We start from the raw sequence: 21,411 nt of genomic DNA, 5'->3' as shown, positions 1-21,411 counted from the left end.
AGGAAAATTTTTTAAATAAATCAGCGTACACTGACGATCTACGAGATTCAATCATAATTTTATTTTATCACGTAGAGGATAATTGATGGCTATAAGTCATGCATTTGGTTGATATAGTAAAATACCATCTTACATTAATATAAATGTGATAAGTTAATAACGAAGGGACAAGAGGTGCAATGAAAAATGAAAGACAACACAGAATGTACACATATTTGATTAGTCTCTAAAGAAAGTGAAAAAGATATATGTAGAAGTTAAATATAAGTACGCCTATATTTATATTGCACAATATGCTGCACGCAATGAATAAGAAAACGTTTCACTCTCAGAATATAGGTAATTCCATCTCTACCGTTGCTCTAAACTGTTCGGTATTTTCATACACCACTTGTCTTTTTATTAACCGATATTAACAATATAAATACTACGAGAGACCTCTGAACTATCATAAATACTAATTTTACATTAACCACATATACATTACCACACTATTTTGACTGCCTCAAAGCCTATCACAAGATAAATTCGAATAAACTTAATACTATTATTTTGCAACGTAATAAAATTATGCGCATCAGTGTAAAGCTGACACTTATAAATAAATTAAGATGTAAAAAGATAATACGTAAAAAAATAAAAGGCTAAACTAGGATATTTGACTATGAGATCAAAGCAGTCTATATATAATCAAATCTTTAGTTTAAGCAGGCATGTCTCTGTAAATAGTAGCAAACGTTTCTTTGTTTTTTTTTTTACATTGAACATATATATGACGTTAACATAATGAAAAATGTCCTAGGCATCTTTTGTCAAAAGTTAAGTCACATATCTATATCAGAACGTTTGAATTAATCTTCAGATTAAAATGTGGGAATCCGAATCACCGAATTTCATTCTAGAATTATAATACAAATCCTCTATACCTGAAGCAACGGACATGCGAGACTTAGAACGAGCCACGAGTTCGCCTATTTCATCGAGATCTCGATACCTAAAATATAAGTATAATTAGTTTCTCGCGTAATCGCAATTCATTTATTTAGAATTAATACTGCACCGTTGGATCAAGTACATATGCGTCATCGAGTACGTACCTACTGACAGGTCGACTGGGATTTTCAGATGATTCCGATGAATTTTTCATAGTTGAAAATCCGTCATCTGCATTAAATGACGCCGCGTTACCTGTGCGAGCATGATAGTCTATTATATAGCTGTGACAGATAATAACTTCGTAAAAAAAAGAAAACATAAAAAAATATATTACCAGAGGGAAATAATATAGTATGTTTTAGTAGGTCACCGCTAATGAACGGAGATAGACTATCGTCATCGTCCGGTAGCATATGATTGATTGAATCTGTTCCGATAGACTCGACCATTTCCAGCCATTGCTGATTGTGCGATCGGAACTTTTCCACCTTTATGCGGGCCGCCCAATTCTTGTCGCACATCTAGGATAGTTCGAATAATTGGCATGTTATTTATATGAAAACGAAAAAATGAATTTTCATTCGCGTTTTTAGTTATACTTACGGCAATAACATCTAAGCACGTATCACAGACTTTTCTAATTGCAGGATTTTTGTCGTGCATCAGATCGATTAGATATCCCGGGGCTTCTGCAAATAACATCACAATTTTCCACAATTTATTCATGTAGTTTAAAGATATTCGCAAAGTATATTTGCCGTGTTATTTTGTGTGTCTTTAACGGATCCAACGATCGAGAAAATTGACTATATATTACCATTACCAGTCTCGCGAATCAAATAATCTCGGGTTGAATCATGTTTTGCAATTTGATAAAAAACATAAATAATTTGCAAAACCATTTCATCATCCTCTTGTTTGGCTGTAATGATATGATTTATTGTGAATACTTATTGCATTTGGAAATACGGCTTTCTGCACGATTTTTGCGTTTCAATACATACCTTTAAGGAGTTCGATAAGAGAGAGAAGTATATCAGCTTTACATAACAAACGAGCACAATCTTCATCGTAAGCTGCAGTACCCAGAAATATGACAATCTCAAGAACTATATCATCTTGTGCCTTACCTGTAGATATAAAAGACAACGTGTATAACAAACTAACTAGAGTAAGATTTAATATTATCTCAATTCTACTTATTAACATTAAATAAAAAGAAGAGCAATGTGAGATTAAAAAAAAAAGATCGTACCTGGAACCAGATTATTACGTATCCATGGTATAAGATTGCAGCGTTGAATGATTTGAGAGTAATCCAAATCAGGCAATTCTAAATTGCCTAACACGCCGATTACTTCTAGTACAAAGTCTTGAGAATCAGACTGAGTCAGGGCCATAGCGAAATCACCGACAAATTCCTATTAAATACACACGAGCAAATTATGATGATCGATATTTATTGTATAATCCTTAACGTGTTAATGTTTCAACTCACGACAAAGTTTTCTTTCGTCGAATCGTGCTGGGAAATATTTCTAATCATCTTCATCACGAGGGCGTCTTGATTTCTAAATGCGATTTTTATGAGACCTTGTAAACGATTGTTTTCCACCATCAGTTGCGCATTCTTATTGTTGATGGCTAAATTTATGCCGAGCGCTATTAATTCAGATCTTACGTGTTCGTCCTCGGAATTTAATATCATGTTTGTTATCTAAACAAAACGTACAAATGTAGTGAACTAAATTTCAAGCTTATTAAGTTTATATCGAAATTTCATAGATTTTTATATACCATAGGAATGCAATCTGTATTTGTGAACATTGCTTTCACTTTGTCGTCCATACTTGCATGATAGAGTAGTCCCACAATCGTGCTCTTATTTTTTATGTCAGCTGTGAACATAATATTAACGACACATAAATATATTGAATAGATATCATGTAGAAACTTTATTTTACACATTTTCATATTAAAAAAGGAATTATATACATCTCCTTAGTTACTTTTTAAAGAAATCTTACCTTGGCTAAGCAATTTTATCCATTTTGGTAACATACCAACTCTAATCATTCTGGCTCTCAATTTAGCATCGAAAGAGAGATTAAATAACAATTTTAAGGTACTTAATATAAGATCGGGATTATTGTTTTGTAAGAGCCTCGGTAATTTGTCTATAATATTTTCTTCTGCCTATAAACAATATATGAAAAATTTATATTGTTACATAACGCAGATATTTGAAGATTTATATAAAATATTATTTAATATTTACCATAAGATCTTTGTTTTCGCGAAAGATCGATAGTTTCTTCAAAAATGTGGCAACCAGGATCAACAGATCAGTATTCGTCCTGTCTAACGTTTTAATCAGCATACCGATGACATTCTTTTTACGCATTTTCCTTTCGACTTCCATAGCATTCTCAGCAATATTTAAGAGTAGATAAAATGCAACTCGCAGCAGCTGCTCTTGCTTCTTGGTCAAACTCTTGAACTTCTTGCGACTTTTCTCAAGTTCCTCCTTCAGCTTCTTAACGTCACTCTCGGATACAGTCACAGATACCTCCGCAGATCGTCTCTTCACCTCATAATCCAACGGACCCTCCATATTCCAAATATCGTCGATGATCCTGATCTTCCTATCACAGTTGTCATTATTGCTCGCCGGGAAAAACGTTAGACCGGTGGTGTTCTCAAATTGTTTCCGGCGTTTCTCCATGTCCTCCTTCCACTGGTCATAGCGACGTAATTCGAAATCGATTATATCCATACAAAGAGAACCAATCTGTACAGGAAAACAGAAATTCGAATGTAGTTCTAGAGGTACTTGATTATCTAAAGTTTCATCAGCATTCGCAACTTACTCTGTATTCGAGCACGATATTATGAAACTGGCTATACGTTGAGAAGCAAAAGAAAATATAAATGATGTTCGTAGACAATTCTATGCTGCGCCGCCAATCCTCTCTCAGGACTCGAGCTAATGCACTTAACAATGATTCTGTATGAGAACAAAAAAATAACTTCATTATAACATTATTATAACCAAAATGAAATATTTCCAACGCTATATATAATATTCTCATCGTCACACGAGTCAAAAATTAAAATTATTATCCAGAAATTATTATTTATAGAAGAAGGTACATAACGCGAGGATTACCATTTTTGGTCAATTCCAAAAGATTGTCAGGTACCCTCGCTAATTGTAAAATTAACGATGAACCTTTAATCTTGCCCGGTATTTCCTCGTACAATAACTCGATATAACTATCGACGTTACTAATGACCGCACGTTCAATCTCGCTATTCTCCGTGATCATTGAATTCGTCGACGCCGGTCTTGGCGGCTGAGAATTACTACCGCTACCTACGAAAATTAAAAAGTTCAAAGTAAACTTCTAGGGTTCTGCAAACGTAAAAACCGCGTTACGTTACCTGCGCCGATGTCATTGGTCCGACGATTTTGTAGATAGTAAATCAACTGCTCGACCTCGTGCAACTTGGATTCGTGTATCAACGAGCACTTTTCCATCACCTCCTTCGCCAAGAGAGAAACATTCGTGTCCGCGTTCAAGCTCTTCAGCCTGATTATCTTGTGGCATTCCTGTACACAAGGGCAAATGTATCAATAGAGCTCAGATCAATTGCGAGTCAATTATATCTCTTCACATAAGTGAAATAAGAAAATACGTGCCTTGCGGTCGCCAAGCATGGGATCTCCCAGTTCCCCCAATATCAATGCCTCGACGTCGTAATTCACCACCAGAGCCTTCTCCGTCGGGTGGACGTCCAACGTCCCGGATCTCACTTTCCTATAAACGTCGAATATGAGAATTATATAAATCTGCCGCGTTACAATTCACGGAAAAAAAGGTTTTGCTGCAACAGCAAATCTATTTGTTAAATATGGAACAACTAACATTTTTTGCTGCAAGAGCTAATTAATTTTGCAATAATAGCGAAACATTTTGTTGCAATAGCAAACAGTTTTGCTGAACTTTGCTATTGCAGCAAAAGGTTTTGCTATTATTGCAAAATTAATTAGCTCTCGCAGCAAAAAATGTTAGTTGTCCGTATATATAGCAGCAAATTCTTTAGCTAAATATTTTTTTCGTGTTTAATTCCACGAGATATTTACAACATTTACGCGAGATTATCGTTTATCGAACGTTTCAAGACACGTCCTACGTGAAAGAATCATATTTGACAGACGACTGACAGATCGTTTGACAGATGCAGAAGCAGACAGCCCTCCCCTTACCTCTTCAGAAATTTCGCTTCGTCCATTTTATCGCTCGATGTCTTGCTGGAATTCCCGAGTAGAATATTCCTCTGGGCGTAGTACGCCCGTTCGCGTACAACTCGCGGACTCTCTCCCTGTCAATTTATTCGCAGTTACTCCATCTCCATGGAGAGAGAACCCGTCGGAAATATCGGAGAGCAGAAGCGCGGACAGCGGCTGCGTCGCTGCGCGTCGAATGGAGTGAACGTAGCTGCAGAACGTCAGCAGGCTCAAGCCCCGTTCACATGATTCTCGCGCGAGAATCTCCGAAGAGACGTCACTGGCCGCGTTCAGCAGACACAACTGTTGAGTTCGTCTTATCAACACTCTGCGTTGATTGGTTGGTTCTAAAAGTGAGAGCCAATCACGTTCGACTGCTACTCAGCAGCTTGGTCTGCTGAACGCGCCCACTGCTAAAAAAAGAAGCAGCTTGTTCTTTTTTGTTCCTTTTCTCCCTCTTCTCCTCTCTGACATCTAATTATACATACACTATTCCTTTTTTAACGCAGAAAGTGCAACATTAGTGCAAGAAACAATTAAATCTAATTATAACTTGTCAAATTGTTTAGATTTTTTCCCGACGCCGCGCCGACGTCCAATCACGTGTCTATTTGTACCTCAAGTGCAGAAAGTATGACGTGGTGCAGCTACAAAGAACACATCTCTTATCTGTCATGTTCCCGACACAATGGAGGCGGTGGAGTCGGAGGACGTTTCGCTGAGGACCCAATTCACCGTTGACGATCTAGACGTAGAAATATTGCCGCTCATTTACGAGATTATTCGCAGGTACGTATTCCCGACGATCCCTCCTGGTTCCCATGCTCGGGCGAGTCGTCAACGTTCAAGATGATCACATAACCTCAAATCGACCTGGATCAAAATTTTCTCAACGTCGCTTTTATAAAGTTTAGAAAAAAAAAGTTTCTTTTTTTTCCTTTGAGGACTTCCAAGATATTAACCGCGTTTTTTATTGCATTTCTGTCGCTTCTTCATATTCGAGTTGTTCGCTGCAATGTGGAAACAATTATACCTACTCGTAAAAAATAAATGCAAAATACATAACGGTGGTTGCGCAAGCGGCTATAAATTGAGACATAGCTTCAAGAGGAAAAGGGCAAACATTCTCGTAGCGATTCAGTTTGTTTTCTGCATTATCTGCACTCGTGTTATATGTAGAGATACTTTAGCTATACATACTCAAAGATATCAAATAATTGTAAAAATTCATAAGAATGATGGTTGAGTCGCCAAACATAGGCTATTTCTGAAATGTTTGATCAAACTCCATCAATATATTCCATTAATTAGAGTGATGTCACATGAGCGTAAATCTGCAAACACTTGTTCTCTTACTTGACAATACTCAATAACTATATAACTGAAATTCCTGAGAGGTTTATCCAAGCGTTTCAGGAACGCTCTGTGCAATAATGCGCAACGGATAGAAACAATACGTGGATTGTCAATTAAATGTGGATACATGAATGTTTATATCTCCGATGTATTTACATAAGATGGTGCTGTTAGTTGTGATTTTTAGCGTCGAGAAAGATCCGCATGACACTACGCAAAAGGCAAAGGAGTCGCAGGACACCAGCCACAAGATCTTAGAATTACAGAAGAAGCTAGACTCCGCAAGGTCGCAGGTAAGAGTAGTATTCTTCTGCCCAAGAGATGCTCGATATGACACTGTTACACTTTTTGCAGATCAAGAGATTACCCGGGATAGAATATAGCAAGGAAGAACAGCTGCAAAAGCTCGAGACTTTGCGCAAGCAATTAAGACTGAAGCGTGAACTTCTATTGAAATATCGTAACACGTGCACGTTCGAGATACCGAAAGTATAAAGCGCGCATGTGTCTGCGAGGATATATAGAAAAATAATTTTCGAGGATGCCTCTAAGAGCTCTCTTCCGGTACCTATTAAATAATGAAAACTTAATTAATAAGTTAGCAGAATCTAAACCAATAAGACAAACCGCACAATTTGTAGTGTACGTACTAATTAGAGCAGGTATGATTAACGGGACGCGCCGCCCTATCTCTAGTCCACAAGACTTTATTAAACAGCTGAGAGATATCGCAAACCAATTAAAGCGACAATTAGAAGAAGAAAAAAATAAGTTTAAGAAATAGCCGATTTGTAGATCATATAAATTTATTTGCCAAACCTTACATACGGTTCTTGTATTCAGATTGAACAGCGATGAGAATTGTTAAGTAATTTTTGTCACTGTGAAGGATTATGAAACTTGTAAAATTTTCTATGTAGTAAAACAAGATTTTCATTTATTTAATACATTTCTGATCACAATGTTTTAGCAATATGTACAACTTATAATAAATAAGTGTTCAATTATATGCTCCATTATATAGAAATGACTTGAATTTGTGAAAGAAATATATTTTTTTCTCTCCGTAATCAGCAGCACGTGAGTGATTTATTAGGGAATATACATATGTATGATACAATGGAAAATTTTCTTTTTTTTTTATATATTTGAAATATAGTATGATACAGCTCTGCTTGAAATTGCAAAATGTATTACAAGGTTGAACGAAGTATAATGTGATTATATTCTCTTGATATTAATCAATTATCATACAAGATGGATTATTACGATATACACAGCATTGGCCATATTTCAAGTTTTATCTTTATTAAATTCTAGAAGCGTTAATAAAAAGAATTTGCATAATCTCTTGTACAAATGTATATGTATCGATACACACGTGTGTCATGTATTTCCTGATATTGAATTCATCTGTGTATGATATTGGCTTAAGATACGCATACGCCTTTTACAAAAATAATTTATAAATAATTTTTAATTTTTAGATACCGATTTATATCTTGTCACGTTATTAAAAGAATATCTTTTTAATATGATTAAAGTAGTCGAAACATGAAAAATTGTACTGCAATAAATTTGTAGTATCTGATGTGTTCTAATAAGTTTATAGAGAATAGGGGTTCCTACACAGTCTATAGGGTGTAGTTTTTTTCTATCAGGAAAAGAAAATTTTTGTTAAAGAATACGATAATTTCATATCTTATGTTATAGATCACATTTTGAGAAACTCATATGTAGCAGAAAGTTATAAGAACACTAATTATGTGTTCTTTGTACACTGACGGCTCTTACACTTTTGCAGGTGGGTTCTGCTCTGTTAAAGGCTGAATACTATTGATAGCGTTATGAGATCGTCCCCCTCTTCGACCTCTGCCTTTCTTATTCTGATTCAGCCCAGATTTCTGCGGCATGTTTTCCTGTTTAGCTGTTTGTGCTTCAATCATTGAATCAGTTTCGGTTATTTCCAGTGCCTAAAACAGCAAAATTATTCGTTGTTATATTTCTGTAAAACTAATAAAAATAGTAAAAGTTTTTACATAATTATGCGAATTGAAGGAACGACAAATAAAATGTTAGACAATGATCATTTAAATTTTTATATCAAGTACAGCATAGATACCTGCAAGTTCGCATTCTGCCGACTCTGCGATGTTTTATTCGGCTTATTAATTCTGGATGCCTGCGTAGTTATACTATTCGAATGCGGTATAAGTTTCACTACATTTCCTACTGCTTTAGTACGACCTTCTCTGAAGACCATTCTCTGTCCAGGTTTTATGTACTCAGGATGTTTGATAAATCTAAAGTGTACTAAGGCTTTGTCGCCTGTTCTTAGACAATCCTGAGACATTGACAATATAGAAGCGGTTTGCCTTATACTGCCACAATGTACTGCAATAATTTTGGGAATCTTTTATTTATACGAGAGATGAGGGTATCAACAATAATCATCCAAAACGATAATTACCCATAGCTTGATAACGGGAGCTAATTGTTGTAGGATGATGCAGGACCAAAATTTCACCTTCGAATTCCCAACAGGCCTGTGGATTAAGTGCAGGTGCGACCATTACCATACCCTTGCGAATGTGCGATCGTTTAATCTTTTTCAGAGCAAAACTAGCCGTCTGCCCACCTCTCACTTCGCGGACAGGCATCCTCTTTCGATGGATACTTTTGACGGTTATAGGTGTAAAACGACCGAGCGGATCGGGTCCCAATAGCAACGTGTCATTTAACTTTATGATACCCTTTAAAGTTGTACCGGACACTACCGTACCGACTCCCTGTAATTTTCAATTCTCATAATACATTCTTGTCGTATACTCGAAAAAGATTTATGTAATATGATGTACGTACCGGCACGGAATATGTGTCGTCTATTTGAAACTCAGCAGGTTCATCATCGTGACTAGTAATTCTCGCAGTCAATAAGTTGAGAAACATCTTAAGAAGATTTAGATTTTCGCCAGACACGTTGGACACTTGAAATATTGGACACAACCTGTACGAAACAAATATCGCATTATTTTATAAATATCATTCTAGTACTTTTCTTCCTTTTTTCACATAGAATTCTGATGATATATCGAACTAACCGTTCTGAGACAAAATTAGTAGCGCTAACTACCACGTCGTCGGGAGTCTTCACTGTAACCGGGACCTTCCTGCAACCAGGCGATTTCAGAATCCTTATCAACAGCTTCAGATTTTCTTGCAGAACATTCGGCGGGCACATATCGATTTTCGTCACGACAACGAATACCGGTACGGACAACGCTAAGGCAAGTCCCAAATGTTCTTTAGTCATCCCTACAATACCGGCGTTTGCTCCGATCATTAGCATACCTGGAATAAAGGAAATATCTTCATTAATTTATTCTGACTCGCTTCCAGATTTTACTGTAGTTACAATAACTATACAATGTGTATTTTTACCGAAATCTGGAGCGTGTCCCGTCATTCCAAAGACAGTCGTCTTCAAATACCTCTCGTGACCGGCGAGATCGATAAATGTAATTACTTTGGAGGATTTCTCACATATCTTCACCCAATCCAATGACCCGTGCTCAGGCTTATTAACTACGTTACCTGTAAATATATAATGACGCTAATAGTATAGATGAATAATCACATAAAGTGCGCAAAGGAGAGCCGATCACTCACCAACGCTATCGAATCCAAGTATATCGTTGCCCACAGAGCTAGTCCGTCCTGTTTCAGCCTCGTGCTTGTGGCGGAATAATTTCTGACGCGCCAATCCTCGTCCATTGTCAAGTTCACCGTGAGTCAGTACTCCCAATAGAGTAGATTTACCAGCATCCACATTACCGACCACAGCAACCCTATGAACAGTTATTTTACAGCATATATAATTCCTCTTACAGCTAGGTGTACACTATCGAGCGATCCAAAAACTATATTATTAACTACAAACCTGATCTCTAAGAAATCCTGTCGATCTAAACGTCTCCTCACTAGATACTGTCCCGTTAGACCGTGGTCTGCTTTACTCTGACGTAGAAGCACGCAGTCCGCCTCCAATGTCGCGGCAAGAGACTGTAAAGTGGCAACCGATGCTTCGTACTCATCTTCCTTCAATCCGTCCTCGGATCCATCTGAGAGCATCGCATAGACAAAAAGTTTAATGCAGCAACGTATCCAGCAATGATCACGCATATACCTTTTTTTTTCAATATATCTTTTCCGGTACTGACCTTCAGCGATGCCAATGTCAAAGATCGTCTCGCTGCCTCCATCCTGAATCCTTTCTTTCAGCCTCCTCAGTAACAGTTCGTACTGATCCTCAGACGGACTGACCAAGACGTTCTAGAATTCACAGTAATCCACATTCTTAAGAGATATTGTAAAACTTATCCAGGAGAGGTGACTTAGGATAGAATAAGCGTCCCGACATACCTTGCCTCTGATGCTGGAGTAATCTGCGGTCGGGACAGGCCCGTGCTCCTTCTCCTTCTCCAGATGAGCGATGGTTTGCGATATGATAGGCCCAGCGCCCGACATAGTATCCAACGGGGGTGCACACTCCGATAAGTTCAACAGTCCGTATATTTCCTCGTGGCAGCTCGTCCGATTATCTATCGCTCCTGTATGCACGTATCGGACATCTTCCAGTATTTAAAACCGAATCTTTTCCCATAGACCGCCAGCACTCGCATGTACATAACTGTGGGCACTTGGAAATTTCGCTTCGGGGCGGGATCCGACGCTCAGACGCTGCTCCGGCCCATCCTCGTCATCTGCAACGACACATTGAGCATTAAGATAACACTCGCCCTTGAACCACAACAAGGATTTCATCAGCCGAACTCATATACGATTCACACGACTCCGATGATCGTTGCCTCATTTGGCGTAACGCTGATCGCCGCTCGTATCGTTCCGACCAGGCTCTGTTCCTCTCTCAAGGATCGTAACGAGAAGATGAAACGCGGGGAAACGCACGTAGGAGGAAAAAAATAACCCACTACCTGTCTCGAAAACATTAAAAAAAAGTGGACGCGTACGCGCATCCACTATCACCTGATCCTGGTGTCCCACACATAGCGCACGTTTATATCGCTCGAGCCTTTGCCAGGTGAGAGCGGATTGTGTAACTCGGGTGACAACATATTGTTGCGCACCGGGAGGGGACGATAAAGGACGTCGAGTGCGCCCGGAATGAGAAGCGATTCGCAAGAAGGATCCCTCGAAGGGGAAGAAGGGATGCGAAGCTTTTCGCTCTCCTCCATCGCGAGGGGGTATACCGCGACTCCTCGAGCTCCTCGTAGACGAGACGAGACACGCGTGCGAGTCTCCTCTCCTCTCTCCGTGGCGAGACGAATTCGAGATGAATCCGCGAGCATTCGCGACCCGTCATCTCCGGCGCTCCGTTTGCGCGTTTAATGCAGTTTAAAGGGATGTATTTACCTGTTAGAAAGAAAAGAGAGAGAGAAGACGTGAACGCAAACGCTCGCGCCGTTGCGATTTCGAGCGAACTGACGTGACAAGTGACAAGTCGTCGCGTCGGCGCGGCGGTGCGCCTGCGGGCTGCTGTCAATGATTATACGTGTGCGTGTTGCGCGCAGTCTGTATGTGTATTTTATTTGTGTACATACATACGCGAGAGAGGTGAACACTTGAAACCAGTGGATAAAACTCGAAACACGCGGATAACTCGATCGTGCTTTTACGTAAGACGGTGGGACCAATCGCGGGTGAAAGGGACCGATCGTCGTCCGATCGGCTGTTATTTCGTCACGCGCACGCGGGCACCTCGCGTTTCCGCGTTCTCTGCGGTGTCTATCGCGTTTTTCACGGCGACGCAATATCTCTGCAAATCCGCGGCGTTTCTTTCCTTGATTATACATTAGCCCAGCGTCAATAAGGAACGCGGTCGCTATTTTTTTAGATTTGCGTTAATGATCCTTTACTCAGGTGCGCGAATACGACTTTTTATGTCCACTTCTACCAACGTAGATTAATTTCTTACTTTTTCTAACTCTCTTATTAAAAAAAAAATAAGTTAAGCGAGATTTAAGTTAATTACATCGATAGAAATATGTTCATTTTTATTTGACGTAGATTAATCTTGATCTCGGCACGACTTTTTATCCCTTTCTAATTCTAAAGAATTAGAAAAAAAGAGAAATCGAAAAAAGTCTTGATTTTTCGAGTCGACGTAGGAGTATATATATGCGACGCGTTACATATATATTTCGAGTATGTATGTACTGTACGTATCGATTGCGCCTGACTTCACGCGAAGCGTAGTTTGAAGTCGCGTTCGTATGAATCGGCGTGAGTGCCGTGAGTCACGTGTCGCGTGTCGCGTACGAGGAAATTGACTTGTTGTTGATCAAGATCATATGTTATAAATAATACAAACGTCATAATCGAACCTTCTTCTCAATTTGGAATCAAACTTTTAACCCGTTAAATTGTTTTAAACTGGCCCTCGGTCTCACTCTCGCTCTTTTTAATCTTATCGCACATGCGCTGGTTATAGGTTATACACGTTACGCTCATATGTTGGAGAAATAACATATCCGGAGTTAATCCAGCGTATTTTCCTGAGCACTCCCGACCGGAAAGATGTCGGGACGTAGGAAGAGGAACAAGAACAAATTGTTGGAGAGGAGACCCCGTCGCGTACTCGGCAAGGAGCAAAAGCACTATCGGGAGAGCGGCGAGGAATCCGAGGAACTCGACGAAGACGACGAGGCAGGTTAGGCGGGTCGCAAACCCTTGCCGAGATTTGGCGCTTTAACGACCTCGGTCTGAATTTGCAGAGGTCAACGAGCGGTCGGTCCAGTTTCCCGTGGCTATGTGGGACATGGAGCACTGCGATCCCAAGAAGTGTTCCGGAAGGAAGCTCGCCAGACACGGATTGATAAAGATCCTGCGACTGGGCGCTCGTTTCCCAGGCTTGTGTCTCACTCCGATCAGCGATAAGGTAGCCAGTGAACGAACGGACAAATGTTACCGATACTCGGCCTTGTTTTGTAAAGACTTTCACGACAATGTTGTTTCGCGTGACGTTACAGTGCGTGAGCCCGACAGATTGCGACATTGTACGGGAGTACGGCTGCGCGGTCGTGGATTGCAGCTGGGCGCGCCTAGACGACACTCCCTTCAATAGAATGAAGACACCCCATCCTCGCCTACTGCCGTTCTTAGTCGCCGCCAATCCGATAAACTACGGGAAACCTTGTCAGCTGAGCTGCGTCGAAGCTATAGCGGCTACTTTGATTATAACGGGATTTCCGGACGAGGCCAATCTCTATCTCGGAAAGTTCTCGTGGGGACACGCGTTTCTTGAGTTGAACGGCGAGCTGTTGGAGAAGTATGCTCGCTGCGCGAGCAGCAAAGAAGTGATCGCTACACAGGAGGAATATCTGAAGAATGCCTGGCAAGAGAAATTAGATAGACTTGGTAAGGATATATTTAACAATCCTCTTTCCGTCCTCTATCGATTAATTTTTATCCTGATATCATTATACATTTGTTCTTAGCGCTTCCTGATTTTCCGCAAAGCGATACGGAGTCCGAAGAGGAGAAGGAAGAGAAGGACGGGAATGCGGTAGCGGAAGCAACTGAGAAATTAGGCGATATAAAAGTGTAATAATATAGCGTACTAATTAAAGATATTTGACTTTTTAACAAAATTCTTTATTTTGAATTTCCAACCACCAGGATCGCGGTGCCAGTTTAAAAAATATATATAAGATTTCTAAGGCTGCGGTCCACTTGACGCTACAAATTCTATGGAGCGTTCTTCTCCTTCTTTCTTCATTGAAAGAAAAGAGAAGAGGAATGCTTCGAAGCATTTGTAGCGTCAAGTGAACCGCAGCCTAAGCCCTACAAAAAAAGAATACGTTGTGTAATTGCCAGTATAGAATGCAGGAGAAAATACAGAATTTAGAAAATAAAATCGGAGCATTTCGCCATGGATTCGAGTCGTATTCGGCGGCGATCTGACCCGCCAATCCGTCGCGTCTACGCGAGATCGTCCAATCGGCGTCGGTCGCACGTTGCGTCTCCGGTAGCCGACGATTGGTCGGCCGGCCGGCGCGCGCGCGCGCCGATCGCTCGACCGTTGCGCTTTTTTGAATGTAGCGTCTGTAGCGAGCGTGCGCTTGGTCATGCCCGACATCCCCCGTCATTCCATGTAATTCCATGCTCCGTGATCGACAGTACGCGGGTCAAGTACGGTGCAGTACGGTACCGCAGCACTTTCGTGCGCGACGTGCGTGACGATTGTGCCTTTGTGGCGTGTGTGTACGCGGGCGAGGGAGGGAGAGACTCATATTTTTTTCCTCACGCGATAACCGATAACGCGGGAACGGGAGGAGAAAGACCAAGGTCCGACGAAGCGCAAGTGACGAGTGTGACGACCAGTGACGACGATGTCCGACGGCCGCGGTCGTGCGACCGCCGCCGCGATATGAAGCGGGTGATGCCTGACACGGCGACGACGCGCGGCCGCCCCTTATCTGAAATGTGTCGCTCTTATCGCGGTAGGCGCAAGCACCAATAGTCCGGCGCGCGGATAAAAAAAAACGCTCCTCCTCGCCGCCAACTAAACGCATAACTAACCGAACACGCACAACGCTTGTATCACGCTACAAATTGCCGCTACTATTCCGTCTCCTCCCCTCCCTCCCCCAGTAACCCGGTGAAGCCTACCCTCTTTTCGCGTAACGCCTATTCGACTTTAGACCTCGCGTCCCAGAGGAGAGCCACTCTCTCAAAAGCTTTCGATGTTTGACAGCTCCGGCCACGAATGCGTGGACGCTAACGCCGCGTGATTTGTTATGCACTACGAGACGGAGACGACGCAGAGGCACTCGGCGTCAAGCATGTACGTACCTAATCGTCGACTTCCCGAGCAGTAAATTTCGCATGATGCACCACGAGAATACCCGGTCACATAAAGCATTATTTGATCCCTGATCCACTGCTTCTTTCTCTCTCTGTTGTAAACAGGAACAAATCTGTGGAGAATCTCTTGATATCCAGCCACGAAGTGATCAGCAGCATCAATTCTTCCGGTCTGAGCAATCAGGGCACGACAAATTTAGGAAACGAGAACGCACAGGAGACGTCCGCCAACACCGGCGTCGATCGTAACAGCCCCGTGTCCAGTCCCAATCTATCCCCGCGTCCCAGCCCGAGAGCCCACTCCAGGCGAGAGTATTCCAGATTGAACTCCGATTCTGCCATTAAGGAGTCGTTCCGCGCAAACAAGTCAGACGATCAGCAGGTACACATATACCGAAGCACATACCTGATGCATTTCTCGACGAGGACTCGTATAATATATTTTGTATAAATGTTACAGGATATAATAAGTAGATCGTCCGACTCAGCTGACCTCAACAAGAGTTCGACTCATGAGAGTAAAAAAGAGGCACGTAGCAGCGATCGGAGCAAAAAGAAGTCTTCTTGGTACAATGTACTTTATCCAACTTATAAATCTCGCTCCGAGGACTTTAGGCGAATATTTAAAGATGTGCCTGACGATGAGAGATTGGTGGTAGGTAAGTAATGTTTTTAAGAATGTTCTCTCCTACGAGGAATTGTATTATGGGACATTTGTATTCCTTACGAGACACTTGTACTCGAACTAACTTCACGTCCGTTTATGTCCACGCGATCGTGACAACACAATACTTAACATTCCACGATTTAATTAATCTAGTTTTGTGACTTTTAGATTATTCTTGTGCCCTGCAGCGTGAGATATTGGTACACGGTAGACTTTATGTGTCTCAGAATTATGTGTGTTTTTATGCTAATATCTTTATGTGGGAGACACTGGTCTCCCTACGTTGGAAAGACGTTACATCTATTACCAAAGAGAAAACTGCGCTTGTCATTCCAAATGCCATCCTGATATGCACCGTGACTGACAAGTTCTTCCTAACGTCGTTTGGAGCGAGAGATAAAACATATGTGATGTTATTTCGTGTTTGGCAAAATGCTCTTATTGGCGAGGTATGCGTATATCGTATATAACTGAAGTCCACTTTAGATGATTTGTAATTTGCGTTAGAATTCTTATTTATAATTTTACATGTCGCGCGTAAGAGGAAAAATGTTAGAAGAATTGAAAGATATGTACGTAAAAAGGGAATTATAGATCATCTATATAAAGGTGGACTTAATTCAAGATTTTTTACTGTAAGATTTTATTTTGAGAAAATCTTCATCTCTCGAAAAAAATATTCTTATGTCGAGATACATTCATAAATAATATCTGGAAATTTTAGAATGGCATTGGATAAAAAACCTTTAGATTTTCAGAGAATTTATTTCTTAATTAAAATAAATTAAAGTAGAGATACTTCGAATGGACTATATAGTAAGACCTGGCTTTGTGTTACCCCATTCAATCGGCTCGCGTTATAGCGCGTTTTTGCTAACACTTGATAAACTGATATTTTCTTGGAACACCTTGAATAATTCTCAGTACACTTTGGCTACAATAACATTGATAACACTGAGTATACCGAGTCTGCTTTAGTAATTCGATGTACTTCATACGAGGTACATTTCAGTTATTGAGTGTATATGTATTATTTGAGAAACGATATTTGTCTTTTTATCTGCAATATCTAGAAAAAGCCATCAATATTTTGTTCTATTTCTAAGAACGTATTTCTGTGAGCATTAATCGGACGTTATGAAGACATATTTCGTACTCTTAACGTTTTCCTTTTTTCCAAACAAAAAATTCGACTATTGCTATATTTTCAGCCAATGAGTATGGCTGAAATGTGGCAGCTTGTGCATACCTGCTACGGTGATGAATTAGGCTTGACGTCTGATGACGAAGATTATGTGCCGCCGTTACCTGTGGGAGACGACGACAAGTTAACAACTCGCCTTTCTGTAGAATCCTTCTCCGAGGTAAGCCTGACAATATTTATAAACTGTTAAATAATATTGTTTTTTGAGAGATTGTCATGTGTTATGTTATTAATGTATATTGAGAGGATAATAGCTCCATTTTCGTATATCTACTGAAAAAATTTCTATGGAGAAAATGTATTGAAACAACGATGGCAAATTTGATTAACACAAATTGTTAAAATGATCTAAAATGTATTTGATAAATGCGACAAATTTTTTTGTATTACAGCTTAATATTTTTTACTGATTTTGGATCTCGTAGATTAATAAACTCTTAACGTAAATTGAAGAAGATAAACTTATATATCTGTGTATAAATCGAAATTTGTACGATTAAAAATATCTAGTTTCTAAACATCAACATTATTTTAAATTCCTTTTCTATTTAATAAAAATAAAGAACGAAGCAGTCGCTATGGAAAATACATCATCTCCAACCGCGGATCCTGTTCCTGCTGAGCCTTCTTCAATTACTGAACCCCAGGTTCTGCCACCAGCTCCGTCAATACCTAAGCCCGAACCTGTTCTCGATCCAACGGATTTAAGTGACACAACGGAAAGCGAGGCTGAGAAACATGCCTGTAAGTAGTCTCAGACGATTCTTCAACTTAATTATAAAAATATCTTCCCAATCCAAGTAGTTTAGTAAATAAATATTGTGTGCATCTGCATTACTTTTAGGCTCTTTTGTAAATATTAACATTAAATTTATTTTTCTGGCGAACTAACTCTTAAACCGCTGATAATAAGATATATAATGCACAAATGGAAACAAGATATGTCGTGTGACACTTTGATAAGAAATCGGGACCTGTCTGAAAATTTATAAATGCTATTCATCTTGTTGAATTACGAATGACAGCACGTAACGCGGTCATGATAATGCTTGTTCCAGTGAAAATGAACATACGGAGCACCATGGTCTGTACCTCTCTGCATGAAGGTCGGCAAGTTAACAAAGCAACATTGCCTATCTACATCGACCAGCTGTTCACTCTGCTCTTCACGAATTCGAAATTCTTCTTAGATTTTCATACCTCTCGCAAAACTATTGGTAACAAGATAATAATTCCGTTATCACGTCTGTCACGTTAAAGAATGCATCCACATTTCAGGATATTTCAAAGTATATTAAAAAGCTTGTTTCAAAATCGTTTTGAAGCCACGTTTTTAAAATAGAGATTATGGTTGCATTCCGATATTTACTGCCAGCGACTGTCAGTACTGAAAATTTATGGTATATGTGACGTAAAATATAAAAAATATAGATTTTCAGTACTGATAGTGAATATCGGAAGCAGCCTATGTATTATATAATCTCTTCTCACTCTTTCTCTTTCTCATTCTCTTTCTCTCCACTTTGTTAATACAATCTCCGTCTTTTTCAAATGTGGATTTAAAATGGTTTGTAAAAATAAACTTTAATTCATAGTTGCTAACATATTATTTATATGTATAACGTTATATATGTACATATATGTATATATGCACCGTATAAATAATATAAATTTATTTTTATTGCCTGTTTCTAATGTTTTCACTTGTGTAGATTTAATACAATCTGCCTGGACGCAAAACAGTCAAACTGGACAAAAGATGAGAACTCTTTCGTACACGATGTGCTTAACCCAAGCTATTGGTCCGAGAACTTGCCAAGTTACAGAGACCCAGGTAAAAATAAAATTCTATTTAATAATTTATGTCATACATATTATGCTTTTTTTTAATACGACATTTTATACAGGTGATGTTGCCATGTAGTAGACCAGGTCATCTTTATTGCATCGATGTAGACAGCGCTAATGCCGGAATACCTTATGCCGATTCCTTCAGTGTTTCCACGCACTATTGTATGAACAGTATTTCCGATAACGAGACAAGTCTTGTGATTTATTCACAAATCAAATATAAAAAGAGTGTATGGGGTTTTGTGAAAAGTAAGTTTCAAAATTAAAGACTATAAATCGCAGTTTGAGGAAAAAGAGAGTATTATAATTCGATAAAATTTCTAGAAGATTGCAAATTAGATACGGATTTAAAAGTTGAAGGTACGAACTTGTTTTTAAATTATTTTCGCGGATAAGATTTAGCGTTATGAATCTTATCTGGAATCTAATCTGTTTTTTTGTTATACTAAAGACATTGATTCTATGAAAGATAGTCTGTAATCAGCTTACCGACGTGATAATTCCTTGACACGTAAACATTATTTTCTTATAGTTTTATAAATTTAGTTGAGCTTTTCGATTTCTTATATTTATCAAAAGTTTACGTTTCTTGAATTATAATACTCGTCATTCCAAGACGCGAAATATTTGACGTACACACGATAAGATATTGAAGAATAAACTGGCGTATTTTGTTTCCGAAAAAAATAGGTGTGATTGAAAAGAACTGCTGGGCGGGGTTGGAAGAATATACCAATAGTTTGATAAAAGCGTTGACGGTGGAGTCCGAGGAAGGTAATGGAAACGGAGGTTTAAAGAGAAAAACGAGAAAACGACGACGCGCGGCGGGTGTAGGCGCTACATTGCAGACACACGCGTCCGAGCATATATCTGCGAATCATCAAATTTCTCCCTCTAACTCGCCGCACATTCACAGTAATAATACAATATTTTTCTATTATACTTCTGTGTATTATCTACGATACTACACAGTAATAACACCATATTTTTCTGTTATACTCGCAATGTTATATAGTGTGAATTCAATGTACATGTTTTCTCTTCCGTACAGCTGCTAATACTAGGAGCGATACTAACATAATTCTCAGCTCAATGCTGCTAGTCGCTGTACTATGTTTAATGGTGATTAATGGTTTGCTATATTATAAACTATGGGGATTGGAAGAAGCTGCTGCGTACACCATCATGGACTTACATGTACTCAAGTATGTATTGTCGATTTCTTTTACATAGGGGAGAGTACCGTTCTTTTATATGTATTATAATGTGCCTTCCTGCTTTTCAGAAATACGCCAAAGACTGAAGAAGATTGGATTAACCTTTTGCAACAGCAGGAGAGCTTGCACAACGTAGAGATGAGAAAATGGCAAAGGGTTTTGCACACAGCTGCACAATTGCTTAGACAAGTAAGGCTCAGACGATGACTTAAAAAAAGTATAATGAATTTAACGATACAAATATCGCGTGCGGAAAAATTAGTCACAAAGTGCAAAACAATATTAGTTATTCAATTGAGACAAAAATCTTTTTTTTTCCACAAATCTATAAATCTATTAATACAATATGTACACAAAGAGATTTTTTAAACAGAGATAACAATTTTTTTTTGCTTTTAGTTTTCTCTTAGATTTGAATAAGTTCGAAATTTATCCGAATAATTTTTCCGCATTCTGTATATTCTATAGACTGTTCTTGACATTCATATTTTATGCTTGCTTTAAAAGACAGAAGAATCTTTAACGGAGCTACAAATGAGCATTCATCCCACTGCAACGGAAAAGATGTTCTCCGTATTAAAGCCGAACTTAAAGAGTCTTAATGCACATACAGAACGGCGAGGCAAGTCGGAAATGTAAAAATCTATATACGTTAAGTAATTGTATACGAACGTATTTGTGTATAAAATATTAATTCGAAATTTATCGGTAAAATCTTTTTGCGCGATAGCATTTAGGAACCATTATTATGTATATGTATTCTTCCTACTATTATTTTGGAGTTTGCGATTATTGCTCTCCATATACTATGTGTACAAAATGAATTAATTATAGGGCATTATGTTAAAGTTAACATGAACATTTACTTGAATTGTATAGTTATACTAAATGTGTAAACGCGCTTCTATTTAGGCACTGTGAAATAATGTTATGGAAAATAATAGATAATTTTTAGAACAACCTTTTGTGAGATCGAAGTTCTTTGCAATTTTCCAAGAGTAAA

The 21,411-nt window shown here is 39.1% G+C and overlaps 5 protein-coding genes across 10 annotated transcripts; 3 read left to right on the top strand and 2 right to left on the bottom strand.

The window, feature by feature from the left end:
• Positions 1-39: 39 nt before the first annotated feature.
• Kap3 (kinesin associated protein 3) lies at positions 40-5,429 on the bottom strand. Its single transcript, XM_071777248.1, has 16 exons — positions 5,207-5,429; positions 4,640-4,757; positions 4,381-4,549; positions 4,106-4,312; positions 3,807-3,943; positions 3,215-3,727; positions 2,964-3,132; positions 2,734-2,834; positions 2,435-2,653; positions 2,192-2,357; positions 1,941-2,066; positions 1,754-1,858; positions 1,540-1,625; positions 1,271-1,457; positions 1,098-1,188; positions 40-994 (listed from the first exon to the last, which is right to left on the bottom strand). The coding sequence occupies exons 1-16, from the start codon at positions 5,230-5,232 to the stop codon at positions 859-861; spliced, it is 2,556 nt and encodes an 851-aa protein (XP_071633349.1). The 5' UTR covers positions 5,233-5,429; the 3' UTR covers positions 40-858.
• Positions 5,430-5,858: 429 nt separating this feature from the next.
• On the top strand, positions 5,859-7,229 carry Med9 (mediator complex subunit 9). The gene is made up of 3 exons (XM_071777283.1): positions 5,859-6,016; positions 6,771-6,876; positions 6,938-7,229. Exons 1-3 carry the CDS (start codon positions 5,916-5,918, stop codon positions 7,076-7,078), a joined length of 348 nt encoding a protein of 115 aa, XP_071633384.1. The 5' UTR covers positions 5,859-5,915; the 3' UTR covers positions 7,079-7,229.
• Positions 7,230-7,491: 262 nt separating this feature from the next.
• On the bottom strand, positions 7,492-12,345 carry Gtpbp1 (GTP-binding protein 1). 2 transcript variants are annotated; one of them, XM_071777256.1, is made up of 11 exons: positions 12,209-12,345; positions 11,006-11,346; positions 10,804-10,915; positions 10,524-10,704; positions 10,253-10,431; positions 10,025-10,177; positions 9,685-9,934; positions 9,446-9,590; positions 9,054-9,372; positions 8,706-8,977; positions 7,492-8,556 (listed from the first exon to the last, which is right to left on the bottom strand). In XM_071777256.1, the coding sequence occupies exons 2-11, from the start codon at positions 11,108-11,110 to the stop codon at positions 8,374-8,376; spliced, it is 1,899 nt and encodes a 632-aa protein (XP_071633357.1). In that variant the 5' UTR covers positions 11,111-11,346; positions 12,209-12,345; the 3' UTR covers positions 7,492-8,373. The 2 variants fall into 2 exon arrangements, with proteins under 2 accessions (XP_071633357.1, XP_071633356.1); XM_071777255.1 differs by lacking the exon at positions 12,209-12,345 and adding an exon at positions 12,017-12,169.
• LOC139812446 (18S rRNA aminocarboxypropyltransferase-like) lies at positions 12,261-14,253 on the top strand. Of its 3 annotated transcripts, none has more exons than XM_071777275.1 (5): positions 12,261-12,279; positions 13,095-13,313; positions 13,378-13,541; positions 13,633-14,020; positions 14,101-14,253. In XM_071777275.1, exons 2-5 carry the CDS (start codon positions 13,181-13,183, stop codon positions 14,208-14,210), a joined length of 795 nt encoding a protein of 264 aa, XP_071633376.1. In that variant the 5' UTR covers positions 12,261-12,279; positions 13,095-13,180; the 3' UTR covers positions 14,211-14,253. The 3 variants fall into 3 exon arrangements, with proteins under 3 accessions (XP_071633376.1, XP_071633377.1, XP_071633375.1); XM_071777276.1 differs by lacking the exon at positions 12,261-12,279 and adding an exon at positions 12,370-12,523; XM_071777274.1 differs by lacking the exon at positions 12,261-12,279 and having other exon boundaries at positions 12,708-13,313.
• A 506-nt stretch (positions 14,254-14,759) lies between these two features.
• On the top strand, positions 14,760-21,368 carry LOC139812436 (protein Aster-B). 3 transcript variants are annotated; one of them, XM_071777249.1, is made up of 14 exons: positions 14,761-15,105; positions 15,360-15,449; positions 15,575-15,851; positions 15,930-16,128; positions 16,305-16,585; positions 17,348-17,500; positions 17,904-18,084; positions 18,399-18,557; positions 19,053-19,174; positions 19,248-19,440; positions 19,882-20,106; positions 20,243-20,396; positions 20,477-20,597; positions 20,916-21,368. In XM_071777249.1, exons 2-14 carry the CDS (start codon positions 15,403-15,405, stop codon positions 21,045-21,047), a joined length of 2,244 nt encoding a protein of 747 aa, XP_071633350.1. In that variant the 5' UTR covers positions 14,761-15,105; positions 15,360-15,402; the 3' UTR covers positions 21,048-21,368. The 3 variants fall into 3 exon arrangements, with proteins under 3 accessions (XP_071633351.1, XP_071633352.1, XP_071633350.1); XM_071777250.1 differs by having other exon boundaries at positions 14,760-15,449; positions 20,477-20,625; positions 20,916-20,995; XM_071777251.1 differs by lacking the exon at positions 18,399-18,557 and having other exon boundaries at positions 14,760-15,449.
• Positions 21,369-21,411: the final 43 nt, after the last annotated feature.

The sequence above is a fragment of the Temnothorax longispinosus genome, chromosome 4 (assembly GCF_030848805.1).
Source record: "Temnothorax longispinosus isolate EJ_2023e chromosome 4, Tlon_JGU_v1, whole genome shotgun sequence".
Taxonomy (NCBI): domain Eukaryota; kingdom Metazoa; phylum Arthropoda; class Insecta; order Hymenoptera; family Formicidae; genus Temnothorax; species Temnothorax longispinosus.
The sequence above is the reverse complement of the archived record's forward strand: the minus strand, read 5'-3'. Positions and strand labels throughout refer to the sequence as shown.